The sequence below is a fragment of the Dipodomys ordii genome, unplaced genomic scaffold, assembly GCF_000151885.1.
Source record: "Dipodomys ordii isolate 6190 unplaced genomic scaffold, Dord_2.0 Scaffold104, whole genome shotgun sequence".
Taxonomy (NCBI): domain Eukaryota; kingdom Metazoa; phylum Chordata; class Mammalia; order Rodentia; family Heteromyidae; genus Dipodomys; species Dipodomys ordii.
In genome coordinates, this window is record NW_012267320.1 from 4075721 (window position 1) to 4097088 (window position 21368).

General features: G+C 47.7%; 1 protein-coding gene across 1 annotated transcript in view; it reads right to left on the reverse strand.

Annotated features, from left to right (window-relative positions):
* Nucleotides 1–21368, reverse strand: part of Eva1c (eva-1 homolog C (C. elegans)) — a 74915-nt gene that overhangs the window by 16528 nt on the left and 37019 nt on the right. Inside the window, exon 5 of the mRNA XM_013027471.1 lies at nucleotides 14318–14470. Coding sequence (XP_012882925.1) covers nucleotides 14318–14470 — 153 coding nt within the window. The remainder of the gene's footprint in view (nucleotides 1–14317; nucleotides 14471–21368) is intronic.

Below are 21368 nucleotides of genomic sequence, written 5' to 3' on the forward strand. Positions count from 1 at the left end.
GATGCCTTCAGCCTTAGCCTCCAGAACCATGAGCAAATAAGCCTCTATCCTTATAAATTATCTGTTCTTGGGTATGTTATTATAGAAATAGACCAGACAGTAAGTCTATATTAAGTAGAGTAAGATATTTGTGGAGGATGAGGTGCTGTGCTATGTACTATCAGAAAAAAACCAGAATGAAGACATCATCTTGTGTCAGGCAGGGTATGCAGTTGTGAGGGTCAGCTTGACTGGAATGAGAAGCGCCTGGAACTGGGAAATTAGTGAACCACACTTCAGTCAGGGAATTTCCAGAGACTGAATTTGCTGTGGGAGGAAGATCCTCACTGAATGTGGGCATCACTGTACCACAGGGTAGGGGCCTAGATGGAAGAACATGAGGAAAAAGAGGAAGTTTCTCCCTCTGTTTCCTGGCCACCATGAGATGAGCTGCTCTGCCCACCCTCCCACATTTTTTTTTTTCAATCGTGGGGCCTGCACTCTGGGCCTGGGCGCTGTCCCTCAGCTCTTCAGCTCCAGGAGAGCACTCTACCACTTGAACCACAGTGCCACTTCCAGTTTTCTGTGGTTAGTTGGAGCTAAGAGTCTCACAGGCTTTCCTGCCTGTCTGGGCTGGCTTTGAACCGTAATCCTCAGACCTCAGCCTTCTGAGTAGCTAGGATTATAGGCGTGAGCCACCGGCTCTTGGCCTCCACCACATCTTTCTCACCCAGATCAACTAAGGACCTCAGACATCATGAACAAAAATTAAATTTTTCTGCAATTGTTGGTGACAGGTATTCTGTCACTGACCAAAAAAAAAAAAAAAAGCTGGGTGCTGGTGGCTCACGTCTGTAATCCTGGCTACTCAGGAGCCTGAGATCTGAGGATCATGGTTCCAAGCCAGCCCAGGCAGGAAAGACAGTGAAACTCTTATCTCCAATAAACCACTCAGAAAACCGCAAGGGGTGCTGTGGCTCAAGTGGTAGAGCGCTAGCCTTGAAGAGGGACAGTGCCCACGCTCAGAGTTCAAGCCCCATGACCAAAAAAAAAAAAAAAAAAATCTGAGTAACAGCAATGGAGCCATGAGAGACCGGGTGTAGTAATGGACCAGAGTTAAATAAATGTCAGGAAGCAGTAGGCCAGACAAGAGGTTCTAAGGTCAAGGATCAGAGGGATCATTGAGGACTTGAGTGTTCCAGACAGGCTTTATAGAGGACGGGGCCTTGGACACAGAATATAAAGTGAATTGGGTAGAGGTAGACAAGGAAGAAGCATGAACATGAGGAGAATGTCCAGGAGAACTTGAGCCGGAAGACAGGGAGCAAACTGGGGTAGGATAGAGACTTTGGGGAAAAGACTGAAGTACTTGGACAACTTTTAGTCTAAATTCTATGCTTTTTCTGGCCTTGAGAAGTGAAAACAAGCAAACATGGTCTGAAGAAAGCAGATCAGACCTAAATGTAAACGCCTGAAACTGGGATACAGCAAGGAGACATAGAAGGAAACTCACAGGAAGAGGCGGTAGGTATTTTGAATCCTGGGGATGAGGTAGGATTTTAGTCACTGTGGGTTTCAAGGTGCTTGTTTGTGAGCTAATGCCTTAAAGACTACAAAAATAAAATACATAATTAAAAAAAGAGTACAAAATAAACTTTCTTAAAACTTAAAATTCATGTCAAGCTGGAAGGTTTGTCAGCAGGGAATGGCTGAGGGGCAAGTTTGAGAGAAATGTAAAATGTCCCATAAACATTACAGAAAATTATTCTTTTGTGAAGCTTAACTATCCCAGAAACCACGAAAAGATTATCTAGGAGTGAAGTTACGGCCCTTGGATTGTTCCTGAAATGGACAATTGCTCCATAAGCTGCCTGCGTGGGAAAACGTAACAGTGAGAATTACAAAATTTATCTTACATCTGATGTTGTAAAACACTTTTCTGTCCAAAATAAACACAGGTTTCTATTTTGAACGCACAGGTGAGCTGGGTGTGGTGGCTCACATGTGTAACCTCCAGCTACTTGAGAAGCAAAGATGGAAAGGATTGTAGTTTGGAGCCAGCCTGGGCAAAGTTGTTAGCAAGACTTTCAGCTCAAATAAGTTGGATGTATTGGCTCATTACAGTCAATTCAACTACAAGGGATCAAGGTCCAGCCTGGCAAACAAATGCAACATGGTATTTGAAAAAAATTACTAAAGCTAAAAGGGCCAAGATGTGACTAAAGTGGTAGAGCTCCTGTCTAGCAAGTATAAGACCCTGAGTTCAAACCCCATACAAACATAGAAGCCAAAACTAAGGGTGAGGATCCTCTAGTAAATAACACTATCAAGAGAAAAATACAATCTGCACTCCATCTACTTGGGAAGCAGAGGCAGGAAGATCTTGTCAAGCCAGGATAAACATAGCGAGACTCAAGTGGTAGAGCATTTGCCCACCATATCCTGTGTCCTGAGTTCAATCTCCAGTAACCACAAAACAATGACAATTAAAAATCTTTGTAGATAATGGAGTTGGAGAGGCTGATCCAGGAACATTGCATGCCCAAAGTGCAATGCCCTTCTACAACTAGTTAATGCTAATAAAAAAGTGTAAAAAAAAAAAACCCAACAACAAAAGAACCAAAACACTGTGTTGACCTTGAAGCCTTGACCTTGACCCTTCTAGCCACTTTACTATCTGCAAATGTCTTTCTCCACCATGGGATCCTGGAGACTTTCTTTTTTTGCCAGTCTTGGGGGCCTGGGCACTATCCCTGAGCTTCTTTTGCTCAAGGCTAGTGCTCTACCACTTGAGCCACAGCCCCACTTCTGGCTTTTTCTCTGTATGTGGTACTGAGGAATTGAACCCAGGGCTTCATGCATGCTAGGCAAGCACTCTACTGCTGAGCCACATTCCCAGCCTTCCTGGAGACTTTCTATGCTACTCTTTTCTATTTCTCATTGTATTTGTGAACATTTTTTTTCATATACATTATTTTTGTGAATGTGTACCAGTAATGGGGCTTCAGCTCTTACTTAGCTTTTTATTTTTTGGGGGGGGGGGGTCTGGTCATGGGCCTGAACTCTGGGCCTGGGCACTGTCCCTCAGCTCTTCAGCTCAAGGCTAGCGCTCTACCACTTGAACCACAGCGCCACTTCCGGCTTTTATCTTTTTGCTTATGTGGTACTGAGGAATCGAACCCAGGGCCTCAGGCATGCAAGGCAAGTGCTCTACCACTGAGCCACTTTCCCAGCCCCCTTTTCTTTTCTTTTTTGGTAGCAGGGATTGAACCCAGGACGTTGCACTTGCTAGGCAAGTGCTTTGCCACTGAGCTACATCCCAGCCCTACTTGGCTTTTGTCTTTTTTTTGCTCAGGGCTGGTGCTCTACCACTTGAGCCATATCTCTACTTCTTGTCTTATGGGTCATTAATTGAAGATAAAGAGTCTCACAGACTTTCCAGCCTGGGCTGGCTTTGAACCACATTTCTCAGGTCTCATTCTCCTGAGTAGCTAGGATTATAGGCTTCCTTGTCATTTTTATTTTATTTTTAAACATTTATTATTATTATTATCTTTAAGTCATTGTACAAAGAAGTTCTCATTCTACAAAACAGTCTATGAGTACAAGATGTCTGACAACATTGTCCCCCATCCCTCCTAACCCATCCCTTCTCCCACTTTTTTTTTAAATTGAGATAGGTGATTACATAATTTCACATATTTCACAGTATTGTGGAATAGTGACACTTAGTTGAAGTCACACACACATTTTAACCTTCACAAGGCAAATTGTCATTATCATGGTCTATAAAGGTTGTGAATTCTATGAGCTTTGACAATACAAGTTATGTCTTCCGCATCAGGTGATGTGTACACGCCTTGCCTTTTGCCTAGTGTAGCTGTCCCCTCTTTCCCTCTCCTTCCTCCCTTCCCGTTTCCTTGTCATTTTTACAGAGTGGTTATTATTCCCCTCCCCCGTGCATTTCGTTCGTATCCTCTGCTGCTGGCAAACTGTGCTATTTACTCCCCACAGCGCATGTGATAACAAGATACTCAACCACTTTAATTTTCGTTTTTGGCAATAGTTAAACCCCAGGACTGCAGTTAATCGCTGTGCACAGCCCGTGTTTATGTGGATAATTGGGCTGGCTGCTCCTCCGTGGTCTGTCTTGGCAGTGGGAGCTGCCGGCCCCTCCATGCTGGCTGGAAAGTCCAGGCCTGCCCACGCGTAGCCCCGGGAAGGCCTCGCCCAGGCCCTGACGCCCATTGTGTGCCCATTTCTCATTCTTTTCTTTATTAAGGAAACAGCAGAATCCTTGGAGCCCACCCAGAAAATGGGACTGTAGCAGGAAATGACACACGGCAGGGCACGGCCAGCCGGGGCACTTTCTGAAGCCGCACCCCTACGCTCCATTCTTGGGAAGCCTCATCCCTTCCAACCTTCCAGGCTCCCTTCCATGGAGGAGGAGGTCAGATTCAGGGGGCACTGACTTGCTCTAAGATCTCTCGGAAGTGGCTCTGGGTGAAACATCCTCAGGATGCAGAACTCACGTCTATCTCCGTTCAAACATACAAGGAGTCAAGTGTTCTCTTTTTTTGTTTCCAGTAGTGGAGATTTTTTTTTTTTTAATTTTTGGTCAGTCATGGGGCTTGAACGCTGTCCCTCAGCTCTTCCGCTCAAGGTGAGCGCTCTACCACGTGAGCCACCGTGCCAGTTTCTGTTTTCTGGTGGTTTATTGGAGATCAGAGTCTCATGGACTTTCCTGCCTGGGCTGACTTTGAACCATGATCCTCAGATCTCCTGAGTAGCGAGGATTACAGGTGTGAGCCACCAGCAACCAGTTTTCAATAGTGGAGACTTTCAACTCAAGGCGGAACACTTGCTAGGCAAGCTCAGTCTGGGTTTCACGGCTTATTTTTAGGCTAGGGTCCAGCTTTCCTCTCAAAGGCATGACTGAGCTATGAGCCACCTACTTTAGGGCTTCTTGTCCTCCCTGGGGGAACAGGCATGCCACTGAACCCAGCTTCCCTCCACTTCTTCCCTTTTCTTGAACTTTTCTATCCCTGTTGACCTCATTCCATGACCCTCCAGTCTCAGCCTCCCTTGTCGCTTGGGATAACAAGCACATGCCACTGTGTCTGGTTATGGGTAGAAAAGGAGTTTCTTGAACTTGTCTTCCCAGCCTGGCCTCATTTCTTTCCAGGCTGGCCTTACACCATGGCCCTCTCATTCTCCGCTTCCCAAGGAACTAAGTTCGCAGGTCTGAGCCCCAAGATCCTGGCTCAGATGGTACGGTAGAAGCGGCTTCACATGTTATGGAAAATGGAATACACATTTTGAAATCTGGAAGTGGGTATCTGGGTAAGCAAGCCCTAAGCCATGGGTGCGGCTTTGAGACTGGGCAGCAGGAGGGAGTTAGCTGTGGGGGCCTTGTAGAGAAAATCCAGGGCCAGTGTTGAGGATCTTTATATCCTGAGGATAAGGGCAGCTTCAGGACAGGGCTTCCCATGCAACTGCAGTTGGCACAGATGGACTGCCATGCGCACCACGGACCCAGGCTGCCTCAGACCATTGTTCTTGACCTTGAGAACCAGCTGTCTCTTTGCCCTTCACCCCACTGCACCAGACAGAGAGAATTAATGGTCTGTGTGCAGGATGATGACCCAAGACTAGGGTGTGGTATGTGACTAACGCTCACCGCTCCAGTGCCCGCCCCCCCCATGCACCCCAGATGGGACCCACTCAGGACACGGTGTGTGGAACCAGTGACACGGCTCTCCTCCCTCTGCCCCGGAACTCAGAGACTCTCCTGAGACTCAGAATGCTCACAAGGGTGAGTGGACTGAGGCAGTCCTTTGATTCTTCCAGGCACAGGTGCCCAGTGATGGCGATGGTGGTGATGATGATGATAACTTGAGGGTGAGGTAGTAAACACACACACACACACACACACACACACACAACCTGACTTTTCTGAGGAAAAGTGTATATATACATACATATGTATATGTATGTGCAAATATATGTGTGTGTGTGTGTGTGTGTGTGTATGTAAAGCAGCCCTAGATCTAGATAACAAACCTCCCCTGCGTGGCCAGGGACGCACTCAGCGATAGAGTACTTGTGAGGCATGCAGAAGGCCCTCTGGTCCATCCTCGCACCCCAAGAAAGTAAAAAGTAAAACCACAGAAAAGGTTCCTCTCTCTACTGTGCCAAGAGCTCATAAAAATTCTCAAAACCCATCACTCAGCTGAAGACCAACGAGAGGAGAAAAGCCAGAGGGATGATGTGTAAAAGGACAAACAGAATCATCATGACTCAAGGCCATTCACGATCCAAGAAAGGCAAACTGAACCAACACTGTGCTGTGCTCGTGTTCTCCTTGGCAAACAGAACCTTCACAGAGATCAACGGAATGTCCAGATTCTGGAAAAGCCACAGTCACACCCCAGTAGTTAAAGTGTTAATTGCAACAAAAAGTTTTGGGAAAGATTCAGATGAGGCATATGAATGGTAAACATGGGCATATTCTTTTTCTGTAAAACGTTTGGGACTTTATCCCAAGAAAATAATTCAAGAGAGAGAAGGGGGAGGGAGGGAGGGAGGGAGGGAACACTAGCTACAGGCACAAGCTCATCATATATTATTCATAATATTTTGAAAGTCAGAATCAACAAAAGCTATCCAGCCATGAGGGAATGGTTAAATTGGGGAATGTATCTCCTTCACAAGATGGGAGGAAGAGATCAATAAACATCCGTGAAGGCAGGGTTCTGGTGGCTCACAACTGTAATCCCAGCTACTCAGGAGGCTGAGATATGAGGATCACGGTTCAAAGCCAGCCTGAGCAGGAAAGTTCGTGAAACTCTTATCTCCAATTAACCACCGGAAAACCCACAGTGGAGCTGTGGCTCAAAGTGGTAGAACGTTAGCCTTGAGCTAAAGAGCTCAAGCCCTGAGTTCAAGTCCCATGACCACCACCACCAACAATAATCTAAGAGCTATAATCCTAGCTACTCAGGAGGCTGAGATCTGAGTATCTCCTTTAGAATCCAACCTGGGCAGAAAAGTATGTGAGACTCATCTGCAACTAACCAGCAAAAATCCAGGAGTGAAGCTATTGCTCAAGTGGTAGAACAATACCAGCTTTGAGCAAAAAAAGACAAGCGGAGCAAGACCTTGAGTTCAAGCAACAATGTCAGCACAATAAAGAATATATGTGATAGAAAACTAAAGGAGGGAAAAAAAACAAAATGTAAATGCTATTATATAAAACATTTCTCTGCCTAGACAGCAGGCCTTGGGAAAAAATCTAGAAAAATCAGTATCTCATTTAATGAGCAAAATTCATATCTGAATCTTTTTCTTTTTTCTGCCAGTCCTTGGGCTTGAACTCAGGGCCTGGACACTGTCTCTGAGCTTCTTTTTGCTCAAGACTAGCACTGTACCACTTGAGCTACAGCACCACTTCCAACCTTTTCTGTTTATGTGGTACTGAGGAATCGAACCCAGGACTTCAGGCATGCTAGGCAAGCACTCTACCACTGAGCCGCATTCCCAGCCTCAGAATCCTTTTCTTGTTTCAATTCAATGTGATTATGGTGTTTGTAGAGAAGAAAAATGATGACGACGACAGTGGTGATAGTGATGATGATGATGGTGGTGGTGATGATAGTATTTGCTTATGTGCAAGAAGAAAGGAACACAGAGCCAATCACCGGCCAAGCCCCCTGCCAGAGGCCCGTGATGCGATCTGCTCTGGACTCCCATGCGCTCCTCTGACCAGATTCAAGCTGAGCCCAGCGGAAAATGTCACCACCCCTTCCCCTTCTTCAAGGCCTTGTGGCCAAGCCACAGCCAGAGCTGGGAATGAAGAGCCAGCTCTTACACACTGGCACTCAGAGCCAGGATGCGGCCTGTTTTGGCATGTTTTGGTTGGCTCACTCAGTGTTTGAAAAGTTGGAACAATTCACCTTTTTTTTCTCTCCAGAAACCCGGATTTCTAGCATCTCCTAAGCGGTTGGAAGCTATGAAAATAGCAGGCCCCACTCCCAGCCTGCGGCCGCACACGCGCCTCTCCCAGGCGCCCGCCGTGCTGACAGCGGCCCTGATTCGTGAGCGCCTCACAGGGTCTGCGCAGGCGCCGCTGCAGGTGCAGGGAGGGAAAACATGGACGGCCTGGCCTCTTTCCACACCGGGAAGAAAAGCAATGGGAGGGACAGGGATGAGGCACTGTGCTGACAGGTGTCATGCAACCTGATCCCTTAATCTTGAGGCAGAGTCAGCCACACAAAGGACGGTCCGGGCCAAAGGGACAGCTTGGCAAAGGCCCGGAGGTCCGCGCTGAGAACGTGGCAGAGGTCCCGAGGGAAGGGCACAGACACACCGAACTGCGGCTGTGTCTCCACGTGTGCTGAGTGTACCGGGCGGACTGCAGGGGTGGAGTTTGGGATGTGCTCTGTTCAATGCAAAGGAAATCCTTTCCACTCTGGAGGGAAGAACGGAGGCAGCCCCAGGTCCAAGATGTCCTCATTGCTCAGCACACAGACCAGACTAAAGAGACAACGCTGATCCTTGGAACAGAAGGAGACAGGTGGGAGACAGGTGTGCTTGTCTGAGCATGGTAGTGCACACCTTGAAACCCAGCTACTCAGTAGAGCAAGGCAGGCAGGACTGAAAGTTTGAGGCCAGCTTAGGCCAAATGAGAGGAATCTTATTGCTAACAAAATATAGACAAAGAGGTTGGAGGGTACAGCCCTTGACTTAGCTGATGCCCGTTCCACAGAAAGCGAGCTACCATCCAGCTTCCTCATGGGTAAGGCGGCAGCCCACCCAGGCAAGCCATTCACCCAGTGCTCCTGCCATCATGGCTGAAGGAAGTTGGCTCAGAAGATCAGCCAAAATGGTTGCTTGGTGCTGCTGTCCAAAATACACACAGCCAAGTTAGATTTAGTAAGTCTGAGAAATGGCGCGCCCTCCTCTATATAAGACATGATGGTGGGGCCGGGTGGTACACGCCTGTAATCCCAGCTACATGGAAGGCTGAGCTAGGATGTTGGTCTGGGGCAGGCCCCAGCCAAAAATGCCTGCCAATAAAGTTCAAAGCCTTGACTTTAAAACCCCAGTACTACCAAATAAAGAAAAACGTGGTGGTGGTGGTGGATGTGTGTGTGTGTGTGTGTGTGTGTGTGGCATGTGTGTGAAGCAGAATGTGTACAGCAGCAAACAGAATGTGTACAGCAGCAAAAACCATATAACCCCCTGAAGAATCTCTTGCACAATGAAAGTCTCCGTTGTTTTTTGTTTTTGCCCACTGGCTGGTGCTCTGCCACCTGAGCCAGGCCTCCAAACCCTGGGTACTTTCTTTCAATGAAGCCATTTTTGCCCAAAGGCGTTAGATCACCAAGGGTCTATTGCCCAGCTAAGATCTGAAAGCCCCCCGCCCCAGAGAATGGTATGAAGGCAGTAAGAGCATTTCCTTGGCAAAGGGTCTGGGCAGGCCAGAGTCCCAAGACTCCTCCCATGACCTGGACACTGTCCCTTCACCCAAGGCTGAAGCAGGGAGGGAGGGGGAGGGGGAACCCCTACAGCCTCTGTGTGAATGCACTAAGGTAGAATGTGAGAGGAGGATGGAATCTAAGGAACTCAGGTCAAGGGAGCCCACGAGAGCCACTCACACACAGCGGAGACCGCCTTTGCATGCGCCCCTCTTACTGCCCATGGACAATCTCTGCAGACAAGACCCCATTCTTCCAGCTGATTCCCACCCCAGCCTGTCTTGGTGGAGAAGGTCTGCCAAGACTTTCCTCTAACAGATTTCCACCATTCTCAACAGAACAGGCTTCTCAGGATATGGTACAGGCCTGCTTTAGTCCAGTTTTAGTTACTGTAACAAAGTACCTGAGGCTGGATAATCTTATAAAGAAAAGAAGTCTATGACAGCTCACAGTTCTGGTCCACAGTCGAAAGGACCAACATGGGAGCGGTGCTGTCACACACAGACACAGGGGACGTGTGCGTGTGCCGCTGCTGAATTCCCCCTTTCTCCTCTGAAAGTCACCCGTATTCAATCATGGGGTCTCCACTGGGCTACTTAGTCCTAGTCACCACCCAAAGTCCCCACTTCTAAATGCGGAAGGCGATGGCCTGTCCTCGGGTGAACTCTGAGAGGACACGGGCTTCAGTGCCCCACGGTTCTGTCCTCAGTGCTCTGACCACCGAAGCCTGGTCCAGTGCTAAATGGGAGAGTCCGGGTTCTCATCTAAGATTCAGGCAAAGTCCTTGCGCCGGTGGCTGTAACTCAAAACTGATTTTCTATGTCCAGGGGCAGCCACAGGAGACATCGCTGTTAGCAATATTTTCCTTTTCTTCTTTTTTTGGAGGGTGGCCAGACCTGGGCCTTGAACTCTGGGCCTGAGTGCTGTCCCTAACCTCCTTTTGCTCAAGGCTAGTGCTCCACAGCCCGAGCTGCAGCTCCACTTCCAGTTTTTCTGTGATTAATTGGAGATAAGACTCGCAGGGGTCTCCTGCCTGGGCTGCCTCTGAACCTCAGTCCTCAGATCTCAGCCTCCTTTGTAGCTAGGATTACAGGCATGAGCCACTGGCTTCTGGCTTATATTTATTTTCCTTCCTCCAACCTCCCTCCCCTCCTTCCTTCCTTCCTTCCTTCTTCTTCTTTTTTTTTTTTTGCCAGTCCTGGGGCTTGAACTCAGGACCTGGATGCTGTCTCTGAGGCTTTTTTTTGCTCAAGGCTAGCACCCACCACTTGAGCCACAGCTCTACTTTGCCTTTGTTTGTTTCTTTCTTTCTTTCGCTCTCTATTCCTTCCTTCCTTTTTCACTCTGTCTCTGTCTCTGTCTCTGCCTCTCTCTCTCTCTCTTTCTTTGTTTTTGTTGTTGGTCATGGGGCTTGAACTCTGGGCCTGCTCTTCCTGAGCTCTTCAGCTCAAGCTGAGAGCTCTACCACTGGAGCCACAGCACCACTTCCGGCTTCCTGGTGGTCAATTGGAGATAAAGATAAAGAGTCTCGGAGTTCAGGCATCAGTGGTTCATGCCTGTAATCCTAGCTACTCAGGAGGCTGAGATCTGAGGATTGCAGTTCAAAGCCAGCCCGGGCAGGAAAGTCCAAAAGAGTCTTATCTCTAATAAATCACTCAGAAAACCGGAAGTGGCACTGTGTGGCTCAAGTGGTAGAGCGCTCGCCTTGAGCTGAAGAGCTGAGGGACAGTGCCCAGGCCCAGAGTTCAAGCCCAACAACCGACCAAAAAAATAAAATAAAAAGATAAAGAGTCTCAGGGACTTTCCTGCCCAGGCTGGCTTTGAACCACAGATCCTCAAATCTCAGCCTCCTGAGTAGCTAGGATGACAGGCTTGAGCCACCAGCACGGCCACGCTGGCTTTCTTTTGGTGGTTAATTAGAGATAAGAGTCTCATAGGCTTTCCTGCCCAGGCTGGCTTCCAACAGCAATCCTCAGATCTCAGCCTCCTGAGTAGCTGTTCTAATCTAGTAGCCATTCTAGTCTAAAGGGAGGACAAATGGAAATTGCAAAGAATAATCATCCCAAAGCAAGACTGCAATCTAGCAGGGTAGACATTAAACCCTAAAGCACTAAGCCTGGCATCTTGCTCACGCTGCGGTGTGGGGTGGGCTCCCAAGGCCTTAGCTCTGCTGGCGCAGGCTCCATGGTTACCCTCTCCCTTCCTCAGCTTTCCACCTGCTGCGGGCCCTGCACCTTCCGAGGGTCCCTCTGCTGCTCTCTCCCGTGGTTCCAGTGGGCATGTCCCCAGGGGGTGTTCTCTGCAGGGACTCTGACTCAGTGGCTTCCTCAGCCTGGCCTCCCAGGCTTTCCTCTGAACTCTCGAGGGAAGCCATCAGGCCGCCATAACGCTGGTGTTCTGCATGCCTGCGAGGTCAAAACCACACGGCTGCCAAAGTCTAGTACAGGCACGAGCTGCACCAGGTCGGCTTGACTGCAGGCCTCTTTCCAATTATCCTGATGTAAAAGCAACTCGCTGATGTGTGTCCATGCTAATCTCTTCGGCAAGCTGTTTCTCCGCCACGCCCTTCTATGCTTTTTTTCTTAGCTCCTTCCTTGGCCAGGCTTTGAATCGTCCAAAGCTTTCTTGAGTCTCACTGAAAATCTGACTCCAAACAGCCAAGTACGTCCACGCAGCAGCCTGAGCGCTTTGCTGTTCTGAAAGCTCCTCCACCAGGTAGACCAGTTCTTCACTTGTTCAGTGTGGCAGTTCTTCACTGGTTCAGTGTGGCTTCCGCAAAGCCCTAGGGCATGGACACAGTACAGCCAGGTTCTCCACTCCTTATAGCAAGGACAATGGATTTCCTTAGTCTGTCCTTCCTTTGAGCCCTTAGGGAATCATGGGTAATGCTGCACTCACAGTAGCAAACTCAAGACCACAGCATAGTCTCTTCTGTAGGCCTCCAGCCAGCCAACCGGCACTGCAGATTTGACTTTGCTACTCCACAATCTTTTTTTTTAACCAGTGCTGGGTCTGGCCTGCCCCCAAGCTTCTTTTGCCCAAGGCTAGCATTCTACCACTTGAGCCACAGTGTCAAGTTTATGGTGCCGAGGAATCGAACCCAGGGCTTCATGTGTGCTAAGCAAGCACTCTACCACGAAGCCACATCTCCCAGCCCGCAACTCCACAATCATGTAAACCAATTCCTTACAATCTGCCCCACTCTGCACACACCACACATACACACACATACACACACATGCACGCGCACACACATGCACATGCACACATGCATGCATGTGTTCACACACACTCTCTGTTCTGTACTTCTCTCTGTGTGGGCTGGTGTACAGGGTGCATTTGATGCCTGGAGCCATGGGGGTCCTGTTATGACATCATCTCTTAGCTCCCAACTGCAGACTTCTAGGCGTGACTTGCTGGCTCTTCTTGCTGAGTACTGTAGATCCAGTCCAGCTTCAAGGACTTGAGATGGCTCTTCCATTCTATCAGGACACTCATTCCAGCCCTCCCGCACTCCCTCCAAATCTGTCTGGCATGCCTGTCACTCCAGAAGATTCCCCTCTCCACAGTACCCCAGCCTTCTCCACCTCTCTTCCCTGTGGGCTTTTCTCCTTAGACTCTCGTGTACCTGACATGTGACGGTTGTTCCCCAGTCAGTGGGGGATGGGTTCCTGGCCCCTTGCAGATACCAAAATCCACATGTCCTCAAGTCCTTTATACAGGGGGGTGTGGTACTTGCAGATAACCTACACAGTCCTCTTTCTTTCTCTCTCTGTCTCCCTTCCTTCCTTTCTTCTTTCCTTCTTCCCTCCCTCCCTCCCTTCCTTTCTTTCTTCTTTCCTTCCTCCCTCCCCCACCCCCCACCCCACCAGCCCCTCAGTGCTGGAGCTTTGGACTCAGGGCCTTTCATTCTTGCTGGCTCTTTTGCTCAAGGCTAGTACTCTATCACTTGAGCCATGACCTTGGACTTTTTGCTAGTTAATTGGAGATAAGAAAGAGTGTCAAGGATTAGTCTGCCAAGGTTGGCTTTGAACCTCAGTCCTCAGGTCTCAGTCTCCTGAGTAGCTAGATTACGGTGTGAGCCACCAGCACCCAGCCCTCCTATGCTCTGAATCATCTCTGGATCATCTCATCTCTAAATTATTTAGAATACGTAATGCAATATAAATCCATGTACACACTAATTATTATACTATATTGTTCAGGAAATAAAGATAAGGAGAAAAGAGTTAAGTATTGGCAGGTTGTTGTGTTTTTTTCTCCCAGTCCTGGGGCTTGAACTCAGGGTCTGGGCTCTGTCCCCGAGCCTCTCTGTGCTCAAAGCTAGTACTCTCCCCAGTTGAGCCATAGCACCAGTTATGTGCTACTGAGGAATCGAACCCAGGGAGGGCTTCATGCATGTCAGGCAAGCACTCTACCACTCAGCCACATTCCCAGCCCTTGGCATTTTTTTCCCAAATATTTTCAACTTGAGACTGGCTGAGTTCCCAGAATCAGAACCCATGATGGAGGGCGGATGAAGGTGTGGTAGTTCTCACTTAGTTCCCTCTCATGGCCTCCTCGTGCACTGCTGGAAGGTCAGTTCCATGATTGTGCAGCTGAGAACCCCTCATGGCCGACAACAAAACCCTGTATACAGCAGGAGCCCAAGTACTCAGTCAGTCAATTATCCAGTCACTGAACAACAGACAGAGCCAGGAATCGGGGGCAGAAGAAGGCTGACCTGGAGGGAGGCGACTCTTCCTGCCCACGGCTTCCTCTCACGCAGGTATAGCACTGTCATGATTCCTTCCTTTGGGAACCCAGGACGCTAATCCATGCCAACAGCACCCCAACCATAACCAAATAGGCTCACATACCGAACGGGGGGAGTGGCTGGGCCTCTGAGGAGCAGGTGTCCCCGTCCTGGGTCCTCCTACCATAGGTGGCAGAGTAGATGTTGAGAAACTTGGATTCATGGCAGTGCAGTTTCAGTTCCTGGTCTTCACACACTGTTTTGTTTTTTAATTCATCTGGGTAGAAACAAAACCAGAAGCACCATCAGCTTCCCACAGAAGGAATGCGTGAGCCCCGTTCCAGCCACAGTCACTCCAGTAAGCCGAGACCTCAGCACAGCCCTGCCCTCTCAGGTCCCCCCAAAACAAGCGCTCCGCAGGAAGCAGGTGGCTCACCCTGTTTCGAATGGAGGGCAGGGAGGGACAGGGGACGGGACAGGCTGTTTAAGTCCTGGATGCCAACTTTTGTCACTTGTGTGTGGCTTCCTGACCAGGCAGGAAGTTTCTCTCCACATGAGGTCACAGATTGCTCAACTGACTTTTCTCAAATGCTAGCTTGGGACTCACACAGGTGAACTGCACCCAGTAAAACAGCCCCAGCCCTCTACCTGGCGCTTCCATTATGTGTTTAAACAGAGAGAAATGATACAAAAGCAAATTCCATCCTTTGCTAGGAAATGGACAGACTCAAGTGGGCAGAGAAATTTTAACAATGATTTTATTTTTAAAAATAATGTTCGCTAATATTAACTTCAGACACAGGCTTTGGATCATTTAATGCATATTATTTATAGTAGTCTCCCTCTGCAATAAGAGGTTCCAGTTTTTTTTCCTCTAAGATATAAGTCACTTGCGATCAAATCCAGTTGGAAAACATTAAGTGGAAAATTCCAGAGAGATAGACATAACTTTTATTACAGCAATTGTTACAGCTGTTCTATTTTATTATTGTGGCTGCTGATCTCTTACAGTGCCCAATGTATTAATTAAACTTCCTCATAGGTCTGTACATATTTTAAAAATCAATGCATGCTAAGGGTCTTGGAACATGTCCCCACAGATAAAAAGCACAGTGCAGTCACATGTTGCTTTACCACTGGATTCTATTCTAGGACATCTGTTGTTGGAATATTTTTCCTTTTTTAATTAGTGTCTTTAGGTAGTTGTATAAAGGAGTTGCCATTTCACAAAGCAGTTCATGAATACGATGGATCTTGATGAGGGTCACTCATTTCAACATCTTCACCCATCCCTCCCCTCTCCACCCCTCCCCTCATCTTCTTAATTTTGTTAGGCTATACAGTGAATTCTTGAGAACTTATTTTTTGTGCTCCAGTACTAGGGTTTGAACTTGGGGCCTGGGCGCTGTCTCTTAACATTTTTGCTCAAGGTTAGTGCTCTACCACTTGAGCTATAGCTCCACTTCCAGCTTCCTGATGGCTAACTGGAGATATGAGTCTCAGGAACTTCCTTTTTTTTTTTTTTTGGTCCAGTCGTGGGGCCTGAACTCTGGGCCTGGGCGCTGTCCCTCAGCTCTTCAGCTCAAGGCTAGCACTCTACCACTTGAGCCACAGCGCCACTTCCGGCTTTTTTCTTTTTACTTATGTGGTGCTGAGGAATCGAACCCAGGGCCTCAGGCATGCAAGGCAAGAGCTCTACCACTGAGCCAACTTCCCAGCCCTCAGGAACTTTCTTGCCTGGACTGGTTTTGAATGGTGATCCTGAGCTCTCAGTCTCCTGAGTATCTAGAATTACAGATGTGGCACCCAGCTGGGAATTTTTCCATGGTATGGAGATCTGCCATCTGTACAAATAATCTACAACCTGCATGCATGTTACTACACTGAATACTACAGCAATTATTACACACTGGTGAGCATTTCTCTACTTACACATAGCTACACACAAAAAGAGACCATGGAAATACTAGTGATAGGTATTTTCAGGTACTATATTCTTAAGGGACAACCATCTTAGATGTGGCCTCTGTTACTGACCAATATGTTGTTATGTAGTATCTGATCCTATGTAATTGACACAGCCAGAAAAGGCAAATCTTGAGAAGCAGAATATAGATTTGTGGTTTCCTGAGACAGAGGTGTGATCAAAGAGGGACAGCAAATGATCACAGGAAATCTTTGAGAAAATGGAATATTCTAGAGCTGGGCTGTGGTCATGGGTACACTGGTGAGTAAATTTACTATAGTCCTAAATTGTACATTTAAAATGGGCGAATGTGATACTATATAATAACTAATATTCATCAAGCACATTCTCTCCACCAGGAGCTTCCTCTGAGTTTTCACTGTATTAATGGATCTGATACCCAAACAGCCCTCTGGAAAGGTGTTTTCATCTCCTCTGCATATTTTGTGTTACATTTTCAAGAGCCATTTGGCTCTGGTGGCTCATGCCTGTAATACCAGCTACTTTGGAGGCTGAGAAATGAAGCTCATGGTTTGAAGCCAATCCTGGCAGAAAGTCCATAAGACACTTATCTCCAATTAACCAGCAAAAAGCCAGAAGTGGAGTAGTGGCTCAGATGGTAGAGCATTAGCCTTGCGTGGAGAAACTAAAAGACAGTGCTCAGGCCTTGAGTTCCAGCCCTAGTTTAAAAAACAAAAGAATAGCTTAAAATAACTTCAAAGGAGTAAAAAAAATGGAATACAAGGATGAACACAGTTCTGTTTTTAAAATTTCCTTCTAGTTGTATGTGCTATGTTGGGCTAATATGTCAGGTGCTTTTTTTTTTTTAACTGTGGTTTGCAACAGAAACCATTCAAACAACCCTCACCACGTGAGCCTTCCAAAGATGTCTGAGCAATGCACTGAGTCCCACCGCAGAAGCCTGGAATCAGTGATGTTCACATTCCAAATTGAAAACACGAAAGAAAAGAACCCCCAAGTAGAAACTAAGCAGTAATACCCAAAGTATCAATTAGACTTTCTCCACCTTTTCCGTCACTTTTAAGTTCCCGAGCCTCTCTACCCAAATCGGAACAGAAGCTGGACATGGTCACTCGCTTATGTCCTCCTAGCATCCGGGAGGCAGAAGCAGGAGGGCTGACGGTTCCAGGCCAGCCTCCGTGACACGGCGAGACCACGTTTCTCCTGGCTGGCAGGAGCTCCGGCCCTTGGACACATCGGCCAGGCGCCCTCTGTGGAAATGCCCTGGTTCACCTTGGACTTTCACTGTCTGGCAAATGGCTAAGATTTTATACGTATTCCCAAACCATGTTCCCAGCATCCTGCCACTGCAGACATGACTCACTGAAAAGAGTCAATCCTCTGAAAGCACAGTCAGATTTAGTGTTCTTTTTACTTGGAAAAAAGAAAACAAACTTTTCCTTGGCTCAGGGTTTAAGCAGTTATGCTGAGAATCTAGTGAGAAGGTAAAGGGCCCTCTTACCACCAAGTGACCTGTTTACTTTTTCTTGGGGCTACACTGGGGTTTGAACTCAGGGCTACAAGTTTGCTAACAGGCACTCTCTCACTCCTCCTATGCCTCTAGCCTTTTTACATTGGTTATTTTGAGATAGGGTCTTAGTTTATGCCCAGGCTGGCCCGGCCTGTGCTCTTCCTATTGTGCTTCCCAGCCATTGTGCTTCCCCCTGTAGCCGGGATAATAGGAGCATGCAACTGCACCCAGCCATTGGTTGAGATGGAGTCTTCTTGTAGCCTTTTATGCCTGGGCTGGCCTTGAATGGCATTCCCCTAATCTCTGCCTCCCAAGTAATTAGAATTGCAGGTGTGAGCCCATGTTCTTAGCTGTTCATTTATTTCATTTCTGCCTCTTATCAAATGATGAGAGAAGGCTAGGATGTTGTGAGCATAAATAGCCTAGTGTCTGCTCTGGGTCTTCAGTTAATCTTGAATTCCGATTCTGCATACAGTTATTCCCTCTTAGCCACGGGGAACATCCCAGCACCCCAGTAGGTGCCTAAAACTGTGGTTATTATTGGACTATATATTATATATATAGTTATATATATATATATATATATAATGTTTTTTCTATAATGTACAGACCCATTGTAAAGTCTAATTTGTGAGCTGGGCACTGGTAGCTAATCTCAGGGGGCTGAGACCTGAGGATCGCAGTTCAAAGCCAGCCCGGGCAGGAAAGTCCATGAGACTCTTACCTCCAATTAGTCACCAGAAAACTAGAAATGGTGATGTTGCTCAACGTGTTAGGGCACTAGCCTTGAGCAAAAGAGCTCAGGGACGGCGCCCAGGCTACGAGTTCAAGCACAACAACGGACAAAAAAAAAGTCTAATTTGTGACATTAACAACAGCTAATATTAAAATAGACAGTTATAACAAGGTATGCTATAAAATTGCTAACACCAATATGTACTGTGGTGACATTGTGAGGAATGAAGTAAGGCTGCTTTGAGCACAGGCCCCGGGATACCGTGACCTTCCATCTGATGATCAAGGTACTACCCAGTGACCGATGGGCAGGTAGCATACACAGCATAGAGACAGTGGGCTGAACCAAGAGATAAGTACCTTTCTGTGTGGGTCAGGACCCTATGACAAAAAATGTCTTCATACTGCTCAGAATAGAAAACTTACACTCACGAGTTACAACTGTAGAGTTAGTAGAAATTCTACTTTGAATTGTGTGTGTGGTGATTGGTTGATTGACACTGAATTTTGGATTTTGCTTGTTCCCAGCCTAGCTAGCCACATGCAGGACCATCCTTCCTCCCGGAATTATGTAGTGTCAGCCCCAGCTCTCAGCCAGCCATTCCATCACAAGGGCAAACATGTGCATGTGCTAATACGTAGGATGTGCAGCGGGTAGGTGTGTTAAATACATTAAGTTCTGATTTGTTTTTAAATCACTATGAACCCTGGGCTGGGAAGGTGGCTCAGTGGTAGAGTGCTTGCCTTGCATGCATGAGGCCCTGGGTTCGATTCCTCAGCACCACATAAGCAGAAAAAGCCAGAAGTGGCTCTGTGGCTCAAGTGGTAGGGCACTAGCGTTGAGCTGAAGAGTTCAGGGAAGCGCCCAGGCCCAGAGTTCAAGCCCCACAACCAACTAAAAAGAAAAAAAATCACTATGAACCCCAGGCTGCCTTCAAGCTCTTCATCTTCCTCTTTCAGCCTAGGAGGCTAGGATTAAATGTACAGTTGTACAGTATACTGCCATATACAATCTAAACATTGTTAATCCAACCATTGTAAGCCAGGTATAGCGTGTACACATTTGCATATCAGCAATGGCTTGGGCAGGGACCGTGATCTACCATGGTAGGAGTGTTTCATTCCTCGCACTGCTTACAATCACAGGTACATGGTGCTAGTAAGGTGCAGACAGACACTTGGTCACTAGTATCATGGTTTTAAACTCTAACGGACAAGTGTCTGCAGTGAGAACAGACCACATCCTCCCTCTAGTCACATGTTTTTAGAGGAATTATTTCCATCTGCTATTGAACCATCGCTACCCACGACTGAGCTCTCCTCCAGATATGCCCTCTGCTACGCCTCTTACACACAACACCATGGGCTCATTGTCTTCACGGCAGCCTGTGTGGAAAGGACATTATCTCTGTTTTACAACTGAGCTGTGCAGCCTTAGAAGGTGTCTCTCCATTGCCCGAGGTTCCACAGCAGCCTGTAGAGGCAATGGACACAAGTCCTGAACTGTCTGCGTCCAGGAAGCCCAACTCCCTGAAGTAGCAAAATTGGGGTAAGAGGCAAAGATGAGACACCTTAGTGGGGGAAAAAAGGTTCTTATCAGATTTGCTGGTAAACTAGCCTTCTCCAAAACCAACCGCCCGACCCTGATTTGTAGTGTTTGCAAATTTCCTGGGTGCATAAACTCCTATCATGGTGGGTTTCACGGAACACAAGAAGAGGGACACAGTTGTTCTGTAGTCCACTAAGTGGGCAGCACGCTGGTCATACAGGAGCTGGAACTGGGAAAATAAGGGAGACGACCCTCAGGAGAAGCAGCTAGGGGATAGAACACCTCCCTCGGACCTCCCTAACTGCTGGGTCTCAGTCTACCGAGGAGCAGGTTATGCAGAGGCTCTGCCTCTCATCTACAAGACAGCCTCACACACAGCCCTGTGTGATCCAGCCTGAAGACAGACCCTGAGCCCTTCCTTGGCAACAAGAGCCCTGGATCCTGCTCCAGCCCTGCAGCCATGCTCCCTTCTTACTTGCTTGGCTCTAATCTCTCCTCTCCTTCACTGGCCAGATCATACCACCCATCCCCCACAGCCACCGGATTCGGTATAGGCCACTCTTTCCTGGTCCTGCCCATCGCCATCTCTGAGTTCTCAACCCATCATCACTTGCTCTGCAGATCCTTGCCAAATCTTCTGCAGTAGCCAGTTCCTCCTGCAAAGCTACCTGCATGGGGGCATTGGCCTCTGAACGGAAGACTTAGCCTTATTTGGAAACTTGCACACATTTCTGTGATTTACCAAAGAATCTCTCTCTCTCTCTCTCTCACACACACACACACACACACACAGAGCTGTAAGCTCTGGTTACTCTGCATAGTACTTAAACACACTGAACACGCCTGGTTGGGGATTGTAATGGTGAAAGGCCACGCCACCTTCTTGGTGCTCACATTTTCATCGTGTGCATTCACATGTGTGTGCATGTAGAAAAATTAGCACACAAGTCACCAATGAACAAGGAAAATCCCAATGGTGATACTGTACAGTCGGTATCAAATAAGTACTTTCTGAAACGAAATTGAAAAAAAAAACCAGACTACACTGTACAACATGCCATGGTGGCGGCCTGGAGTAAACCCCAAGGCAAGCATTCCGAGGGTGGAAACGCACTCCAGCTCCCGTGGGAATAAGCTTAATCTAACTATGGCTCAGGCCAGCATTCCCTTTGGCTTCTCTCAGTCTGCAAGAACCATACAGTCACTGAAGACAAACCAGTCTCCGCTGATGATGGGTTAATGATAAAAACCAGTGTGGGCTGGGAAGGTGGCTCAGCGGTAGAGCGCTTGCCTTTCATGCTCCAGGCCCTGGGTTCGATTCCTCAGTACCACATAAGTAAAAAGAAAAAAGCCGGAAGTGGCACTGTGGCTCAAGTGGTAGAGCACTAGCCTTGAGCTGAAGAGCTGAGGGACAGTGCCCAGGCCCAGAGTTC